The following is a 19,786-nucleotide window of genomic DNA, read 5'->3' on the forward strand; positions in this document are numbered from 1 at the left end:
TCCTAAATAAATACAGTTTAAGATTGCTAAGCTTGAAAACAGATAAACAGCTCCTAGGACCCCAACAGCAATTCATTTTGACAGTATAAAAGTAAGGGTTCTTTCCTGCTATACTGCACATAAAAATGCTGCGTTGCATTTTCATTTGCAATCATCCTATTTGAATTGACATGTCCCTGGAAGGGTCAAAATACTAATATTTTATTTTTAGGGTCTCATTCACACAGGTATAGACCCCTGTACAACATGAAGAGCCATTTGTTTATCTTTTTTTTTGGAGTAGTGCTGAGCTGTGTGCAGGCAGCTCATAAAAGTGAATGCATTTGGACTGGCTTTTCAGACTCACCATGAGTTTGACAGGTACACAGGGACTGGTTAATAAGTGTTTCCCAGTGCTAAACCTTTCATCTGATTTTAAAATTGCTGCATTTGTAAATTTCAAAAGCCAATATAAAGTAATAGTAGTGATAAAAAAGCACTTGTGGTTTAACTAATCTTTTTTGGTTTAAATATCCTTTAAAGGGGGGGGGGGGGGCAGGGGTGTGTCCTATGCCTACATACTTTTGATAATAGGTGCCCCTCGTTCCTATCTCAAAAAGTTGGGAGGTATGCTGCACTGTTATAAGTACACCAACAAATTGAAGCCAAACTCCAGCTCACACTGCAGTTAAACAAACAGTTAAAGCAACATTTACTGGAGAATAAATTAGGGCTTCTTCTTGCAGTAAATGGTTTGTCTCAACACTGTTAACTGATACATTGGTAGGAGAGCTTGTTCTGTTGAAAAACAACAGACCTACTGGCCAGATTGCCAGGTGATAATAAATGAAAGAAAGCATAAAAGAGGAAATGAATGGAGCCATTGCATCTAAGAATTGGTAAGCTACAATATATTAAATGTTTGCTTTTTGGTTTAATATAAGAGATTCTGAATCATTCAGTTCACCTGCAGAGTGGGAGTGGGTTAGGGACAGAGCTCTGCTGGTTCTGAAGAGAATAGGAGCAATGATAAGGAGAGGTAGCTGATGACGGAGCAAAGAGTAGGTTTTCTCTTACAGGCTGTCTCTCCTGCAATCTTCATGGGTCTCCCACCGGCAGCCAGATATCTGCAAGGACTTTTGGGAATTGCAGTGTGACCCAGTCATGCCAAAACCACTTGAAGGGAAGCGCTCCTTATGCATCCTGTGGTCTGTAAGCCCATGTTATATTTCTATTGGAAAGTGCATTGTTGCTAAACACTACCCTCTTTGCCTGAAGAAGTGTATAACCTGCACCAGATGTGTAAACTGCTTTATTTCTGTGATTGTTCAATTTCTACAATATAAACAATGTTTAACCATCCATTTGTGTTGACTCCTCCCAGTTCTCAGGTACACAGGTTAGGTCCTGTATACAAATGGATCATTCCTTATCTACATATCTTGATGGGAAGCAAACTATCTGCAAGAAATGGCTTGAATCATCTCATTTCTAAATGAAGCTAAATGTCCCAGCACCATTTGCATCAGCTCCAGTGTATAACTGACTGGAGCAGTATGAAGACATAATTGAATAATTTAAAGGTATATTCTTTTTTTCACGAACATGTCTAGGGCTTGAAAATGTGCATAACAAAGTTTACAAGTTCAAGTTTTTTCTTAATGTTATATGTCGACTGACTGAAACACGACAATAAATAACTACAAATATTAACATTTCATAAATATAAAGTGCCAGTGCAAAATATATCCGCGAACAAATGTGTGAATAAATAGTGGAAGAAAGTCCACCTAAAATTGAATAAGAATAATAAATCTTCCTATGAATATTGCAATTGAGGTAAGATGAAGCCACGTGTGTTGGTGGCGTAACGCGTAGAGGTTGACCCTTGCAGTGGGAGTATTCACTTGATTACGTGAGATGCTGGATGTTTATTACATGATTTTTTTATCGAATAAATGTGATTTTTTTTTTTTTTAAGTGGGGTCCGTGTGTTGTGTTCAACGTATTAACCCAGGTACTGTACTATTGGAGGCTATTCTTTTCTGTTTGTTACCCATGAGCTGCTTGTGAGTTGTGTTTATCCATTTTGGAGAGGGAATCCTATCGCTCTTAAAGGAACCTATGTTTGATCCATAGGATTGATCTATTTACCTGCTTAGTTGACCCCTTTGGGGGTCTAGAATGAAGGTGAGCTTGCACTTCACAAGCAAGTTGGAAATTGGCGTAACACTGTGGAGTTTTTTTGTGAAGCACTTTACTGAATAGAGACTTTTTCAATTGCACTATCCATAAGAAGATTTATTATTCTTATTTAATTTTAAGTGGACTTTCTTGCACTGTTTATTCACATTTGTGCACTGCACAGATGTATTTTGCACTGGCACTTTATATTTATGAAATGTTTATATTTGTAGTTATTTATTGTCACATTTTAGTTAACCATATATTTTGTTACTGAGGCAGCGCGATCACACATTTTTATATTGATTTACTGTGGATGTGGGAACACATTTAGTGATTGCAGCAGCTGTGCATTATTTATTTCTATCACTAGGAGGCAGCGTGCTACTACACTATTTATATATTGACTGACTATTTAACCACTTGCCTACCGCATACTGTATATCTAGGCAGCAGAGTGGCTCTCCCAGACAAAACGACGTAGGGGTACGTCATTTTCCTGGGAGGAGCTAGGGGGCGAACGCGCACCGCCGCCGGCGAGCTCCCGCCTGATCATCAGGGAGGAAGCTGGCGTGTGTGTCAGACGGCTCTGATTGCCACCTGACACCCTCGATCTCTCCCCGCTGAGAGAGAAGGACGGTTGGCTGATGTAAACACCATCCATGTGATCCTGCTATATAGGATCGCATTTCTCTGTGATCATTTCACAAGCCCAACCCCCCCCCCCCCCCACAGTTAGAATCACTCCCCTAGGCTTACGTTTAACCTCTTGATCACCAACAGGGTTAACCCATTCCCTGACAATGACATTATTACAGTAACAGTGCATATTTTTAGCACTGATTACTGTAGTAATGTCACTTGTACCCCCAAAAGTGTCAAAAATGTCAGTTAGGGGTCGCAGATCACTGCCATTACTAGTAAAAAAAAAGAAAAAAACAATAAAAATTACATAAATCTTTCCCATAGTTAGTAGATGCGATAACTTTTACGCAAACCAATCAAAATGCGCTTATTGTGATTTTTTTTACCAAAAATATGTTGCAGTAAACAAATTGGCCCAAAAAGTTAAAACATTTTAATTTTTCATTTCTTTGGGGGGGGGGGGGGGGATTTTATATAGCAAAAAGTGAAAAATATTGTATTTTTTTTTTTTCAAACTTGTTGCTTTTTTTTGTTTATAGTGCAAAAAAAAAAAAAAAAAAATTGCACAGGTGATCAAATACCACCAAAAGAAAGCTCTATTTATGGGGAAAAAAGGACATTCATTTTTTTGGGTACATAATCGCACGACCGCGCATTTGTCCATTAAAGTAACGCAGTGCCGAATTGCAAAATAGGGCCTGGTCATTAAGGGGGAAAATCTTCCGGTCCAGAACTGGTTAATTTACCTCACCAAAGGCTTACCTTAATTCTAACTTCATGGGCTTTTGGTGGGGCCACTGTAATTGTTTCAAGAGACAGAGGTTTATGAGGCTCCCAGGCAACAGCTGCCTTACATGTAATATCCTGCAAAGAAGAGCATATAATATTAGATTGCCATTCATACAATCAAGATATCATGCAACTATACCCCAATTTTTAGATTTCAATCTGGTGTGTAACAGATTCTCCAATGGGGAGTCAACTTACAGCTCATCAGATACCATCAATACTTGATCAGTATTAAACTCATAAATAACCTTACATACAAATTGTAAAATTGTAAATAAACTGAATATAATTAAGGCCAGTGTGACAAATCTCAACACCAATTTTTGCTCCAATGATTGCATTTCCTTAATCTTCACCGTTCGTGCTCCAAGAGTAAGTGTTCACTCTTTGAGCATAAGCAGTGAAGATCAAGGAAACTCAATCATTGGAGCAAAAATTGGTGTTGGGATTTGTCACACTGGACTTTATTATATTCAGTTTTATATACAATTTTAATATTTGTATGTATGGTTATTTATGTGTTTAATGTGTTATAATTCACCTACCACAGGTGTTGTTTTCATTTTTAGAGGGGCAGCCACATTTATTTATTTTCTATATTTGGTATATCAAGGGTACCAAACACTGGTTTTGTTTTGTGGTATGTAAGCTCCGACTACCAAGTATCTGTTTAGTTACCTAAGTAAGACTGTCAGCCATAATAAAAGCAGAATTAACAGAAAATTTGTATGTCCATAAACCAATTTATATCACACTCTGAAACAGATGTTTGTAAAAAAAAGAGGCAGACACTGACGGTATAAAGACAAAATGCCTTGGACACTATGAATAGAGATATGAGGCAGGCCTGAGTGTTCCACAATGTACTGTGGGTGTGGCCAATTTATGGTAAAAGTAGAGCGTCTTTAAAGGGTCTGGTTAATTAAAACTGAAGCTTACTCTGCTGGACTAAAGGGCCATACACACGGGACGAATATCGGGTGAAACCAGCCAGTGTAATAGAAACCGTCCGACATTTGGCCCGTGTGTACAGCAGGTGGTCTGACAGAAGTCAGCTGAACGTTCGGCTTCTGTGGAAGGGGCATGACCAAAAAAGGTCTGCTGATCGACATCCGATCAGCACTCAGTATTCTGGCTGTCCCCATATCAGAACACAATAGTTCAGTGGGGGAGATCGATGTACTAACATCAGGTTGTTAGTACAGGATCTCCTTCTGAGCTCTACCCTTTTTTTTCAATCAGCCCTTTGGGTTGAACAAAAAAACCTCACAGTGTGCACTAGGTTTTAGAGTGTGTAACTCACAGACTGCAGAGGTCAGGAGTGTGTAAGGCACAAGTCTCAGGATCAGCGGTGTGCTATGCATAGAGTGCAGGGATTAGGAGTGTGTTATGCACAGCATGCATGGCTCAGAAGTATGTAACACACAGGGTTGATTTACTAAAACTGGAGAGTGCAAAATCTGGTGCAGCTGTGCATGGTAGCCATTTATCTTCTAATATCAGCTTGTTCAGTTAAGCTTTGATAAAAAAAAAACTGGAAGCTTATTGGTTTCTATACAGATCTGCACCAGAATTTGCATTCTCCAGTTTTTAGTTTAGGGAACACAAGTTTTTATTGCATGAAGTGCAGGCATTAAGAGTGCATAGCACTGTGTGTAGGGGTCAAGAATATGTAATGTACAGGCCAATGTACTGTATACAGTTGAACTGAAAAATGACCCCTTCCTGCTGTAGAAACCCCTCAATACAGATCTTTTTTCTCACCCAGCAAAGACCTTTCTTCTCCTTTACAAACAGCAGATTTTCCCCTCCCAGTACATGCCTCTCCCTGCCAGTATAGACAGAGCACAGATCTCCCCAGGACAGACCTTTTCTCCACAAGTCTACTTTTTTTTTAACTGCAGGGATGTGCAAAAAAAAAAAAAGCGCATAAGTGTACCAAAAAGTACATGTCATACACACACAAAAAAGTGTACTTAAGGATCTGCCTTATGTCCATCCCCCAAAGGAATAGGACTTTACCCTGACCCCCCAGGACACAAGACTCCTGACAGGGGCAAGGCTCAAACATGGTCTACCTAGCCAAAAGGCCTGGCTGACACCTCTACTCATGGTCAGGAGGGGAAGGAACCTAATGGCCACACATCCTACCCCTAGACTTCAGGGGCAAAAGGAAAAATGGTTTGAAATTGCTGGAAAAATGACATGCCATTAACATCTTCTTAGTTTTTATTTATTTTTTATTTAAAAGTAGCACACAGACCCCTCCGAGTGTCTGCTATGAATTTTGGAGGACATTTGGCAACTGGCAATAATTATAATTTTCCGGCAATTTAAACATTTAAACTGTATTGTTGTTTTCTTTGTAAATACCATTTTTGCTGTAGCATATCCTATGGCAAGAATGAAAAAAAATAAACAAAAAAACATAGAGTTCACCTCAAAATACATTCCAGACACTTTGCTTCTGGTATATATTTTAAGGGGGAACCTCTCACAAAAAAAAAATGCCCCCTAAAAATCCATACCAGACGGAATGGCTCGGCTGAGGAAATAAGGTAGCAGAAATGGAAAAGCTTATCAGTATCAAACATGAGACACCCTCTAAATATACAAAAACTTGGGCTTGTTGGCACCATTTTACTGAGCCTGCACAGTATACTCAATTAACTGCGTCACCACCTTGATGGGCAGTCCTGACCTGATGTACAAGAGAGTTAGGTCTATGAGTTTGCACAATCTGAGGGAGAGGCACCAGGATAGGATTGGTCACCCAGTCCTATCCATCCCCCCCTTTTGTCTTCACATGTCCCCACCCCTTATTCCTCCTTTTACCCAGATTCACCCTTTCTGATTTTGATCTACAGCGGCCCTGTTAAAATAATAATAACTCCTCAGCCTTAAATAGGCTATAGATAGCCTAAAAGAGCCGGTCTTAGCTGGCAAAAAATTAACATTATTCAAGATGGAATAAAAAAATGTTTTTGTCTTTGTCTCTGTTTTCTGGAATTTATTTTCTTCCTTCTATGGTCTTCCTATTCTACCCCTCATATGCTTACATGCACATACTTTGGTCTGCAACCATTCATCATCACATATCTCCCTACACTTGAAAAACCTGCTTGGATGGTAGCCAACAAGATAATTTGCTTTGTAATTATGAACAAATCTTACTTTGTCTTCTATTTGTCTACATGGATCTCTGTCAGGTTATTTTATCAATATTGCATTTACATGTATCTTATCTAATTATAATATTGTCCTGGCCGTAAGGCCTGCAATTCTTGTATTACCATCCATACCTGTTTTGTGTTTTCAATAAAATTTGTGTTAACCAAAAACTCATACCAGTCTCTTAATTCAAGCATGCAGCCTGACTGGCCAGGAAAGTGGGGGGGGGGGGGGGGGGAGACAAGCATGCTTGTGGGGATTCCCTATTACATCCATGGCTACCTTAGGAAGCAGTGACACATAGTGGGGAATTTACTTAAGGTGGAGCACTCAGAATCTGGTATAGCTGCGCATAGTAACCTAAGTTACTATAATTTACTAATAGTAAATTAAGCTTTGACTATAAAACTTGGAAGCTGAATGGTGTCTGTGCAGAGCTGCACCAGATTTGCCCTCTCCAGTTTTAGGAACCCCCCCCCCCCCCATATATATATACACACAAAAAGACTCAAGGGCCAAAATATGTTGTGCTATAAACCTGCAAATTAGTGTGTAAAAAATATATAAAATTGCATAAACACACATAAAAGGAATGTTCATAAAAATACAGGAAAACACTGTGAAAACCAAACTGCTAAAATAAGACTAATTGTCATCTCAATTTATATTACCATGTTAACATATAGTGGGGAAAAAAGCAGCTGTGAAAGCTATATTCATAACAAAGTTATGACCTCATGGGTGAGGGGCAGAAATAAAACTAACTGGCTGCTCCATTTAAATGAACATGTTTGCATATAGAGAAAGAACAGCAATTGCAAAATCTATATTCATAATAAAGGTGGTGGCAGAAGATAAACTTATTGATTACTATACTGGTTAAAGTGGTGTATAGCAATTGCAAATACAGCCATATTTACTATATGTCTAACATCAGACACATATTACTGTCAGGGGATCCCTTGAGGGAAGCCTTTCTGTGTGAGAGGTGCCTTATCAGAGCTGTTGAGCTTGAAAGCTCTGAAATGTCAGCTGCTTGGCTGGAATGCTGATCCTCTGGCTTCAGTTCTTGTTACTTCACTTTCTGCATGCCTGTTCATAGTTCAGTGTTTAGAAAGTATACAAGCAATGCCGGACAATCAGCTTCGTCAGAAGCAGGTTAGTAAAGTCAGCTTACCCATTTATTTCAGTACAGGCTTCATTACAGCCCCTTTCACACTTGTGTGACTTGTCCTGTGACTTGGGACTGCAAAGTCACATGAGAAGTCGTACCCCATGATTTCCAATGAGTACCATTCATAGCTGTCGTAGCGACTTCAAAGTAGTAGACTTTGATGCGATTTGAGATCCATAGACCCCAAGATTACACAGGCATTGCTTCAAGTCACGTCAAAGTTGCATGACTTTTAGGTCGTACAAGTGTGAAAGAGGCCTTAAACGCTATTATAAGCAAAAAAATGTAACATCTTAAGCCCCGTACACACGTACCGATCGTCGGCCGAACGATCGGCCGTCTTTTGTCCAGGGCTGTCGTGTCTGTTGAAAACTGCAAAAGACTGCACACGAATTTTGTCGGCCAACAACAGCCGACTGCAGAAGTGATGTCATGTGATGGTTAACTTTCCGTGTGTTTTTTCTTTTCTGAGCATGCCCAGTCTTGCAAATCTGCTGATTGTCGGCTGAATTCTGTACTGACTGGCGAACAATCGGCCGTTCTGGTGTTAGCCTACAAAAATTTTAATGCCTGCACGACAGATTCTTTTCGGCCGAAAGTGCACTGTCGGCTGTCGGAAGCATCATACTAACAAGCCTACGATCGGCCGACTATCGGTACGTGTGTACGGGGCTTTAGATGAGATCTTCTAAATGGCTCACCAGACCAAAAACACTTTATGTAGATCAGTAATGTAATTAAAATAACAATACTACTACTACTACCACTACCACTACTACTAATAATAATAATATTATTTAATACAATGATAATTTTTATGCTGCTGCAGTTAATGGCAATGCCCTGGAAACTACTGCAGCTAATAATAATAATAAGATAAGAACATGACTGCCCATTATGAGTTCTTGTCTATTATAAGTTTCATGCTTTAGATGAAAGAAGTTATGTTTGAAGAACACATACATTATATTTCTGAAAACATTTATTATTATTCCTTGACATTAGTTGCAAAAAAGGAAGCAAATCACACACATATAATACAGCATATATGAAGAGCACACAAGCTATTTTAAACAATCTGTGGCATGTGTATAAAGGAATAGTTTTACTTCTCTTTGAATTTAATTGTTTTTGATAATTCCTGGAATGGCATTTACCCTACAAATAAAACTAAATAATAATTACAACATTGTTTGCTTTAGATAAGAAAATGCCACATCCTACTTAGCACAATAATAATCTCTGTACCTCTAGTGAGGCTCCAAATATAATTATATTGTTAATATAATATAATATAATATAATATAATATAATATAATATAATATAATATAATATAATATAATATAATATAACATAATATAACATAATATAATATAATATAACATAACATAATAAAATATAATATAATAAAATATAATATAATATAATATAACATGCTTTTACAAATAAAGGCTAAAAGATTTTATAACACAGTAGGAAAGCATTCTTTTAACTACCGTATTTCTAACTGCACAACTTTTGTTTTTAATTTTAAAAAGAGTAGGGGCAGTTTTTTTTGCCAGTTTTGTCTCGTTAGGGAGATTTCTCTTCACTTTCTGTGGACTTTAAAAGCAGTGAGAGGATATCTTTTCAATGTGAGAAATTCCCTTATAGATTGTTGTCCCAGCAACAAGGTTCTCTATTGGAAGATTTCCCCTCTATTCCTATTCTGGTGGTGACTCAAAAATTTGGATTCACCCTCACTTTCCTTCACACTGACATCTGTGATTAAGACAATTAGAGAAAGTGAATCATCCTAATAGGGACAAAGATGGCAAAAAAATATTGACAGTGGTTCTAATAGGGACACAGATAGCAATAAAAACCTGATAGAGGTTTCAGTGTTATATCCAAATCTAAAAAAAAGTTCTACCTTTAGCTATAATTTAAATGTAAAGATATTCAGTAAACAGAGGAATCTACATATTTAAAAAACTTTAAAAATGAGAACATGACAATACTCTACAACGAACCATTAAGAATGCATTGCAAGGAGAAACCTAGCACTGATGCGAAAATAAACCTAAATTAAGTCTGCAACACTATTCAGAACAAACAAAGCAAAAAAGAATTATATACAAACTACAGTACTTTTCCCGCAGTGCACATGTTGGTGGAAAAAGATGTCTTTTCTCCCGGCTTTAGGCACTCTCTTTCCTCTTTAGGTTTCCCTTTGCTGGCAGGAGAGATTGTGAGATGGTGACACTCCCTTTTACAAAGCCTCAGCCTGTCTTGACCAGCCTTTTAAAGCTGAACTCCAGGGTAGGTAAATATTGTAATAGTGCATGAGACATGTGAAATCTGACATTCATCTTGGTGTTCTTTTCTTGCAAATTGATGTGTATTTCTTTCAACTCTGTGCAGCAATCCATTATGAAATTTTGCCTTTGTGCAAGATCTTCCTGTAATAAAGACCAGTAACTGCTTCTCTCTCTGTGCACGATGACTGGACTTGTATCGGCCCTCCAGTAGCTTTCTCAACAGGATCAACAGACATTTATTTGCACTTATTGAATAGATGTAATAAAATGCTTTTAATGGTATTATTTAACAGACCAAGCATGAGCAACTAGGTTAATTGTCAGTTTTTATATAAACTTACTTGATTGTAAGTAATTACATAATTATTTCATCATTTTATCAATTTGAAAATGCATGTAACAATATACATTTTTTTTCAAATAATTTTTTAATTTACAAAAGTCCCAGAAAAATAATGACAGAAAAAAAAAACAAAAAACAAAATAAAATAATGGTATAACCAAACAAGGACAGCATAAAAAAATAAACATTTACATGGCTTATATCTTATCTACCTTCAGTCCAATCCAAATTCAGTTTTATAAATTGATGTTATGTCCTAGTACTTGTATTCTGTAGTTTAATCACAGTAACATATTTGCAAAATAGGTAATGAGTATCCAATATTAAATTTATAGCGAAAACATGTATGAGCAATTAGCATTTCAACTAGTGTTATATTTGGTTACTCTATAGAGAAAATCTGCTATAGAATTAAATATGAAGATAAAAAGAATAAGGAAAGAGAACAGAGAAGAAATAAGTTAAAGAAAATCCTTAATATTACGAATAATATAAATTAACTGTTATCCGTCGATAATATCTTGGTTCACTATGTTGGAGATTCTTAAACATTCTGCAGACACTTGATAAATGAAATTGTTGATATTAGGTATCGCTTTGTTGGATTCTTAGTCTGCCTAGGGCAGTGATGGTGACACCCCAGATGTTTTGGAACTACATTTCCCATGATGCTTAACTACACTGCAGAGTGCACAAGCATCATAGGAAATGTACTTCCAAAACATCTGGGGTACCAATGTTTGCCATCACTGGCCTAGAGAATCACATAGATTTGCTTTAATGAACCATTCAGAATAAAGAAATGGTCAACTCATCTGGTATACTTCCAAATTTGACAATGAATATTCCATAAATCTTTGCCATCGGTTAAAAGCATTTAGTGGAGTTAAAAGCTTGTGTTATTCTATCCAGCTTTTCAATATACATCAAGAATTTCAGCTCCTTTTTCACTGTAGTTAATTTGGGAGCAGTAGGTGACATCCAGGATTTTAATATTGTTCTACAAGCTGTCAAGAAACAAAATAAAGGCCATGATGGTATCGTAAGTGGTTTTAAGGGTGTTGATGGGGAAGAAGAGTCAAGATAGCTCTATAAAAGACATTTGTTTTAATGGCTCTTGGTGGCAAATGGACAACACTCTTTGTATACCTTTTGCTCTCCATTCATTACTACCAGGTGTTGTTGCCAGGTGGCATAACCCCTTACCTATATAAGAACTGTCAAATGGCAGAGCGGGAGCGCGTTAGCCTTCGTTATAGGTGAAGCGTAGCTTTCTTCTTAATTTTTCGTGTCCGGCGGTGGCAGTGGGTGTCGTGATTGATGATGGATCTACATCGGTGGACATTTTTCTTACTTTTAATAAAGGAATTGTCAAACACTGTGTGTGTGTTTTTATTTTTACACTTTTTTAGTGAATGAGTAGGGGTACAATGCTCCCCATTCTCATTCACATGGGGGGGTGGTATCTGGAGGCCAGATTCTGATAAGTCCCTTGCCCACAGACCCCCACAACCACAGCCCAGGATTGAGGGGAAGAGGTCCTTGCCCCCATCAACATGGGGACAAGGTGTTTTGGGGTGGGGGGCAGAGCCCCCCCTTCCTCAAAGCACCTCTTCATGTTGAGGGCTTGTGGCTTGGTATGTGTATAAGGTGTATCGGCTCTCGCGCTAACAATGTGCGTATAAAATAGATAAACGAAATGTGGGGGGTTGCTGCTAGCACTTTATAGCTTATCCACAGCTATTTAACTACTTGCCGTCTGAGTACCGTAGTACTACTGCAGGCAAAGTGGCTCGTTATCGTCTGACGACGTAGTACTACGTCGTCAGGCACTCCCCTTTCCCGGCGGCGCGCGCGCGCCGCCGGAGGCTGGCTCCCGCTGTATTCAGTCACAGCGGGAATCGGCCAGGAGAGAAGCAGCGGCGATCACCGCCGCTCTTCCCCGATCGTCGGGGATCTAGTGTGGAGATCCGCCTGCTTGTGTAAACACAAGCGGGCAGATCTCCCAAGTGACAGGCAGGGTCAGATTGCAGGGTTCAGCATAGCTGAGCCCTGGATCTGTCCTTGTGTCACTCACTCACCTCCCCCCACACACGTCAGTAAGCACCAGGCATACATTAACCCCTCCCTCTCCAATAAAATTAACCCCTTCCCTGCCAGTGTCATTTTTACAGTAACAGTGCATATATATAGCACTGATTACTGCAGTAATGTCACTGGTACCCCCAAAAGTGTCAAAAATGTCAGTCAAGGGTCCGATCTGTCCGTCGCAATGTCGCAGTCCCGCAAAAAAAAACGCAGATCGCCACCATTACGCGTTAAAAAAAAACACCAAAAATGACAGAAATCTTTCCCTTTGTTAGTAAACGCAATAACTTTTGCGCAAACCAATCAAAATACGCTTATTGTGAATTTCTTTACCAAACATAGGCAGCAGAAAACAAATTGGCCAAAAATTTAAAAAAATTTTGATTTTTACATTTTTTTGGGGGGAATTTCATATAAAAAAATGTGAAAAATATTGTTGTTTTTTAAAAATTTACGCATTTTTTTGTTTATAGCGCAAAAAGTAAAAATTGCACAAGTGATTAAATACCACCAAAAGAAAGCTCTGTTTATGGGAAAAAAAGGACGTACATTTCGTTTGGGTATGGCCTCGCACGACCGCGCAATTGTCAGTTAAAGTCGCACAGTGCCGAATCGCAAAAAGTGGCCCAGACGTAAGACAGCAAAATGCTCTAGTGGTAAAGTGGTTAAACAAAGTGTGCAATAATGAGTGAATAGTGCTGTGCTACCTTTTCGGTGATATAATACAATAATATTCAGAGTATCATAACTTAAATTCACTATTTAAAATAAGTAATAAATAATCACATTTCTTTGTGTAATGAAACATCTTGCAGACATAAAGTGCATAAAATCACACATATAATTCTCGGAAAGTGCACCATTCAATTGTGCAATAACACAAGTGTAAATACTAATATATACAGTATAGAATGATCACAGACAGTAAAATGAAATATGAACTGAAATTAACATATGAAAAAAATCCTTAGTATACGTCCAGGTGTATCCCTTCACCAATAGTAATATTAGTGTATGATGCTCCTTTTCATCCAAGTGACACCAATGTGCTCTCTAGCCTCTCACCTGAATATTACATGAATTAAGCATATAGTATTACATCCCCATTCGAGTTGTTAAGTGTCTTGTTCGCCACTAGATGTCCTCTGTGCTTCTCCCCACTGCTTAAATAGCTCTGATGATAATGGGTGTTCTCAGGGGGTTCTCAAGGTACTCTCGCCATAAGATGCAGAGTGGGGACTTCCGGTTCCAGCGCCCATGTAGGTGGCAGCACGGGACGGCGGCTCCAGAACTACTCAGCAACATAACAGGCTTTAATAGTCCTGCGGATCTCACCGAAGTGGAGACTCACCCTCCTGTGCCCTCGGGAGCTTAACAGTCATGGACCGGTATCTTCACCAGGAAAGTGCCCCGCTGCATGCGCAAATCAAGCCCGCGACTTCATCTGCGGCCTCCACCGAGGCGGATATGGCAAATGCTGCGCCCCCACCTCACGCTGCAGCCTCAGGACAGGTACAAAACCCGCTCCCTGATGCACAAATCGCTTCATTGGCACAAGCGGTAGCCACACTGCTGTCCCCCACCATTACAGAAGCAGTGGACAAGGCCATATCTCAGGGAATAGCCCAAATCAAAAAGGAAGTGGGAGAACACACCCACAGATTGAGTGAATTGGAACACAGAATGTCTGAGCTGGAGGATGAGTTACAAGGGTCCTTTGCTATGGATCAACAGGCCAGACAAACCCAAAGATATCTGTTAGACAAGCTAGATGACTTGGAGAACTGGTCCAGGAAAAACAATCTCCGAATCATTGGTCTCCCGGAATCTTTTGGTGCAAACTCTCTCCTGGAGGTAGCTACAACCTGCCTCCCCACGGCCCTGGGGATCCAGACCGTATGTACAGTGGAACGGGCATATCGTCTGGGGGCTTCTTCAAACGAGCGACGCACCCCCCGCCCAGTTATAGTGCGATATCTAAACTATTTGGACAGACAGTACATTCTCAAGTCTTTCCACAACTCTAAGTCTCTGCAACTTGATGGACACAAACTCCTGATATTTGCCGACTACTCTCAGGAAGTGTCCAAGCGTAGAAAGGCCTTCCAACCCATCTGCCAGGCATTATACCACAAGTCCATCAAGTTCACCTTGGGTTATCCAGCCATCTTGCGGCTTACGGATTCATCAGGGGAGCAGAAAACTTTTACATACCCAGAAGAAGCCAGCCAATTTCTGCACCATCACTTTCATATTACTCTGGATCCATCTACCCCCCCCCCCCCATCACCCCAACGCCCCCAAGGCACAAGGGAAGAGAGGAGCCCTAGGAGAGACTCGGCTAAGAAACAGCGTGTCCATGGCCCTTCTTCCCGCTATAGACCTCGTAGACTTGCGACTCCCAAGGGTCCCATAGGGTTTTTGTCGTTAACAATATGAGAACTGATCATCCTGTGTTTGCCATAACTTCCTCCCTCACAGAAGTCAGCCTTTGCAGCGTTAACAGAGACACCGCTCTGTAAGACAAGCCAGGTTTGCTTAATGTGTGTTATGGGTCTTTATGCAGTGGATACTGGATGGTATACCTTCCTGCAGCAATATCTAATTCTCTTCTCTAATTTTTTATTTTTTTTTGGCTTTATCATATTGCAAATGTTCTAGGTTATGACATGTACGGTTTAATATTTTGAGGTTATCGTAATGTATCCCTGATGCACGGCATTACAAATTTCCTGGAGTCTGACAACACTAAGCTTAATGTCTGTAATCCATCGCGGTTAGCCGACACTTCGGTCATATGCTCCCAGCATTAGACCGGCAGTGGACGTCAACCTTTAGGATCTGGTAACGCTGTCCATTACGTATGTGACTCTACATGCGGAAAAAAGAGAAGTTCAGACTTCTAAAATGATGTGTTGTTCTTGTTCACCCCCATGCCCCTATTGGGCCACCACCCACCTTGAAAAGGGTTTAAATACCAGCGCTATGGAGTTTTCAGTACTTTTTGGACTAAAAAATGGTGGTGTAAGCTGCCCCCAACCTACCACTGAGGTAGTAAAATGGTAAAAGGTGCAAGTGATGTTGGGACCGGCGCTACCACATAAATATTGTGTTTGTGCAATTTCATACACTGTGTAATTCATATAAAACATATAAAAGTGCATATAGTGCTTAAACCAAAGTGCTGCGTGCTGTAAACCTTTTATATATTCGCATGGGCTGTGCTCAGTGTACCATATAAACACATGTATACATATAAAGTGCTGAGTGCTATTGATAACCACGTGTGTGATTGCGTGCTAAACAAAGTTTGGCGCCAGTGGGTGTACCACAAATTGCACCGTTGCTTACCGCACTCTTAGGATGGTGGCTCAGCACTCCCTGGTCACTAGAACAGAAAACAAGCCTCCATTGCGTAGTATATCCTTGTTAGGGTAAAACAACGTAGCATCCACTCACATTTAGGGAGTTCACTATCAGCTTGAGGTGTTCGCCGGGTCGCTTCCGCGTTCCACCAGCTCAAACCACCGTTCCCGGAAGTGACGTACTGACGTACGCAAACCACGCCCTACGCGTTTCGTCATACGACGTCATCTGGAGCGCTCCAGATGACTAAATGTGAGTGGATGCTACGTTGTTTTACCCTAACAAGGATATACTACGCAATGGAGGCTTGTTTTCTGTTCTAGTGACCAGGGAGTGCTGAGCCACCATCCTAAGAGTGCGGTAAGCAACGGTGCAATTTGTGGTACACCCACTGGCGCCAAACTTTGTTTAGCACGCAATCACACACGTGGTTATCAATAGCACTCAGCACTTTATATGTATACATGTGTTTATATGGTACACTGAGCACAGCCCATGCGAATATATAAAAGGTTTACAGCACGCAGCACTTTGGTTTAAGCACTATATGCACTTTTATATGTTTTATATGAATTACACAGTGTATGAAATTGCACAAACACAATATTTATGTGGTAGCGCCGGTCCCAACATCACTTGCACCTTTCACCACCCACCTTGCCCCTCCCTAATACCCCTCTAGTAGCTAACAGACACGTGCTAGAATTCCTCGGCACACTCTCTCTTATGCCGATTTTGTATGATACTATCCAGACACCTTTGATTACCGCGACACAGCTGCGACACCCAACCAGCATATATCACCCTACATGAAAGTGTTTTCCTGGAGTGTTAAAGGGCTTAGGTCTCCAAACAAGCGTATGGCAGTTCTCAGACATATGAAGCGTCTGGGGGCTGACATAGCAGTTCTGCAGGAAACCCACTTGGAGGCGAAGGACTTCCATCACATGCAGAAGCTGTGGGTAGGTCAGGTAGTAGAATCCCCAGCTGTTAAGGGGAAGGCGGGTGTCCTCATTAGGGATGATCAAACTTTTTAAAAGTTCGTTTCGACCAGAACACCCGAACTTGCCGAAAGTTCGGCCCGGATTTCAGAACCCCATTGAAATCAATGGGACCCGAACTTCGGTAATCAAAAAACACAATTTTGAAGCCCTAAAACCCAATAAATGCCCCTAAAAAGTGCCTAGGGTTCTGGGTAATGCCCCAGGGACTATTAATCACACAAAAAAAGTTCTTAAAAATTGTCATTGTCATCCATAGCATTTTAATACACTGATGTGGAAGAGAGTGGAAGCAGTTCTGTTACTTCTGCTCTCAAAGTACATACATGTGTGTGTGTATATATACCCCTACACAGAAGTTCTGATGTTATGCCTGCCTCTGAAGATGCCCAAAAAATGCCCAAAAAAAACCCCAAAAAAAAAAAAAATGATGAGCTGCAAGAGACAGGGATTAGCAATACAATCCCTCTTGAGTTCTGAGGACTGGCTACTGTTGCAGAGCCAGCAGGAATGTTTGCCCTCTATCCCTGCGAAGCAGAGGCAGCAGGAAGCCAAGGAGGAATACAAGGGGGTGGAAAAGGTTGGGTGCTGGAGGCAGGGCTGAAACTAAGGAGAGGGCGGGGGGGGGGGATTTTCCCCGGGCACCACATTGAGAGGGGTGCCATGGCTAACATGAGTAGTGAGAGCAACATCACTACACTAGAGATGTATAGAACTGTATACGGCGAACGGCGAACTTAGCATGCAAAAGCCCTTTTAAGGGCTGGTAATTGAGTTGTTTCTTCTTATATATATATATCTATATCTATCTAGTGTCCCCAAAAGCCCTTTTAAGGGCTGGTAATTGAGTATTTTTTTTATTTATATATATACATATATATATATATATATATATATATATATATATAGTGTCCCCAAAAGCCCTTTTAAGGGCTGGTAAGGTAATAGAGTTTTTTCTTTATATATATATATCTATATATATCTATTGTACACTGCAGTTGCCTGCCCGCTGTGTGTGAGAGGCCACAGACCTACCACAGACTGTACTGTGTGCACACCACACTCATTTCGGGTGGCACAGGCACAGTACCTTGCATTTTAAAAAATATTTTTTTTTTCCTCTGTCATAATTGCAGTGAGTGCTGTGTCAGGTCCACAGAGTGCACTGTACCCACTGCAGTGCACTGCCCACCACTGATATATATACGGTGGCACAGCATCTTGTTGCAAATTTAAAAAAAAAAATATTTTTTATTATTGCAGTTGCCTGGGCTGCCAGTTACTGTCAGGTCCACAGAGTGTACTGTGCCCACTGCAGTGCCACTGTGTGCCCACCCACCACTGATATATAAGGTGGCACAGCAGCTTGCAAAGTAAAAAAAAATATATATATTTTTTAATTGCAGTTGCCTGGGTGCCAGTGACTGCTGTCAGGTCCACAGAGAGTGTACTGTGCCACTGCCCACCCACCACTGATATATAAGGTGGCACAGCAGCTTGCAAAGTAAAATAAAATATATTTTTTTAAAATTGCAGTTGCCTGGGTGCCAGTGACTGCTGTCAGGTCCACAGAGAGTGTACTGTGCCACTGCCCACCCACCACTGATATATAAGGTGGCACAGCAGCTTGCAAAGTAAAATAAAATATATATTTTTTAAAATTGCAGTTGCCTGGGTGCCAGTGACTGCTGTCAGGTCCACAGAGAGTGTACTGTGCCACTGCCCACCCACCACTGATATATAAGGTGGCACAGCAGCTTGCAAAGTAAAATAAAATATATATTTTTTAAAATTGCAGTTGCCTGGGTGCCAGTGACTGCTGTCAGGTCCACAGAGAGTGTACTGTGCCACTGCCCACCCACCACTGATATATAAGGTGGCACAGCAGCTTGCCAAGTAAAAAAAATATATATATTTTTTAATTGCAGTTGCCTGAGTGCCAGTGACTGTCAGGTCCACAGAGTGTACTGTACCCACTGCCCAACACTCCTATAGGGTGGCACAGCACCTTGCACTCATAGTACACAACACATTAAAAAAGAAAATGACAGGCAGAGGCAGGCCACCCCGCAAGGGCCGTCGTGGTCGTGGTGCTGTGATTTCCTTAGGCCCTAGAATAATGCCCAGTGTTCAGAGGCCACCACAGACCCTGAACTCAAAAAATTCTGAGGCCATAGTTGACTGGCTTACACAAGACACCCAATCGTCTACAGCTTCCGCTCGGAACCCTAATGCACCATCCTCCTCCAGCTCAGCTTCGGGCACCTCTCAATTTACCACTCGCCAGCCCGCCGGCACCACCACCAACACTAGCACCACAGCCGCTTCACTTGATCCGTCAGAGGAGTTATTTTCACATCAGTTGGAAGAAATAAGTGATGCGCAACTATTAGTGCCAGAGGATGTAGATAACGGGGATATGTCTCAGTCAGGCAGCATTATACACATGGACGTACATTGTGATGATGATGATGTTGTACCTGCTGCTGCTGCCTTTGCTGAGTTGTCAAGTGAAGCGGCTGATGATGACGATGTGTCTGTGGATGTCACCTGGGTGCCTGCTCGAAGAGCAGAAGAAGAGGGGGAAAGTTCAGATGGGGAGACAGAGAGGAGGAGGAGACGAGTTGGAAGCAGGGGGAGGAGGTCATCGCAAGGAGCTAGTGGCGCAGTCAGACAGCATGTAGATTCGGCACCCGGGGTCAGCCAGACAGCACGCCAATCAACGCAAGCTGTTGCCACCACCAG

The 19,786-nt window shown here is 40.8% G+C and overlaps 1 protein-coding gene across 1 annotated transcript in view; it reads right to left on the reverse strand.

The window, feature by feature from the left end:
- The window catches only part of LOC309548674 (uncharacterized protein), a 117,963-nt gene extending 107,740 nt beyond the window's left edge, over positions 1 to 10,223 (reverse strand). Inside the window, 2 exon segments of the mRNA XM_082248636.1 lie at positions 3,571 to 3,672; positions 10,074 to 10,223. Coding sequence (XP_082104762.1) covers positions 3,571 to 3,672; positions 10,074 to 10,091 — 120 coding nt within the window. The 5' untranslated portion in view covers positions 10,092 to 10,223.
- Between the last annotated feature and the right edge of the window lie 9,563 nt (positions 10,224 to 19,786).

This window comes from Pelophylax lessonae, assembly GCF_965119305.1.
Source record: "Pelophylax lessonae genome assembly, chromosome: 1".
Classification (NCBI taxonomy): Eukaryota; Metazoa; Chordata; class Amphibia; order Anura; family Ranidae; genus Pelophylax; species Pelophylax lessonae.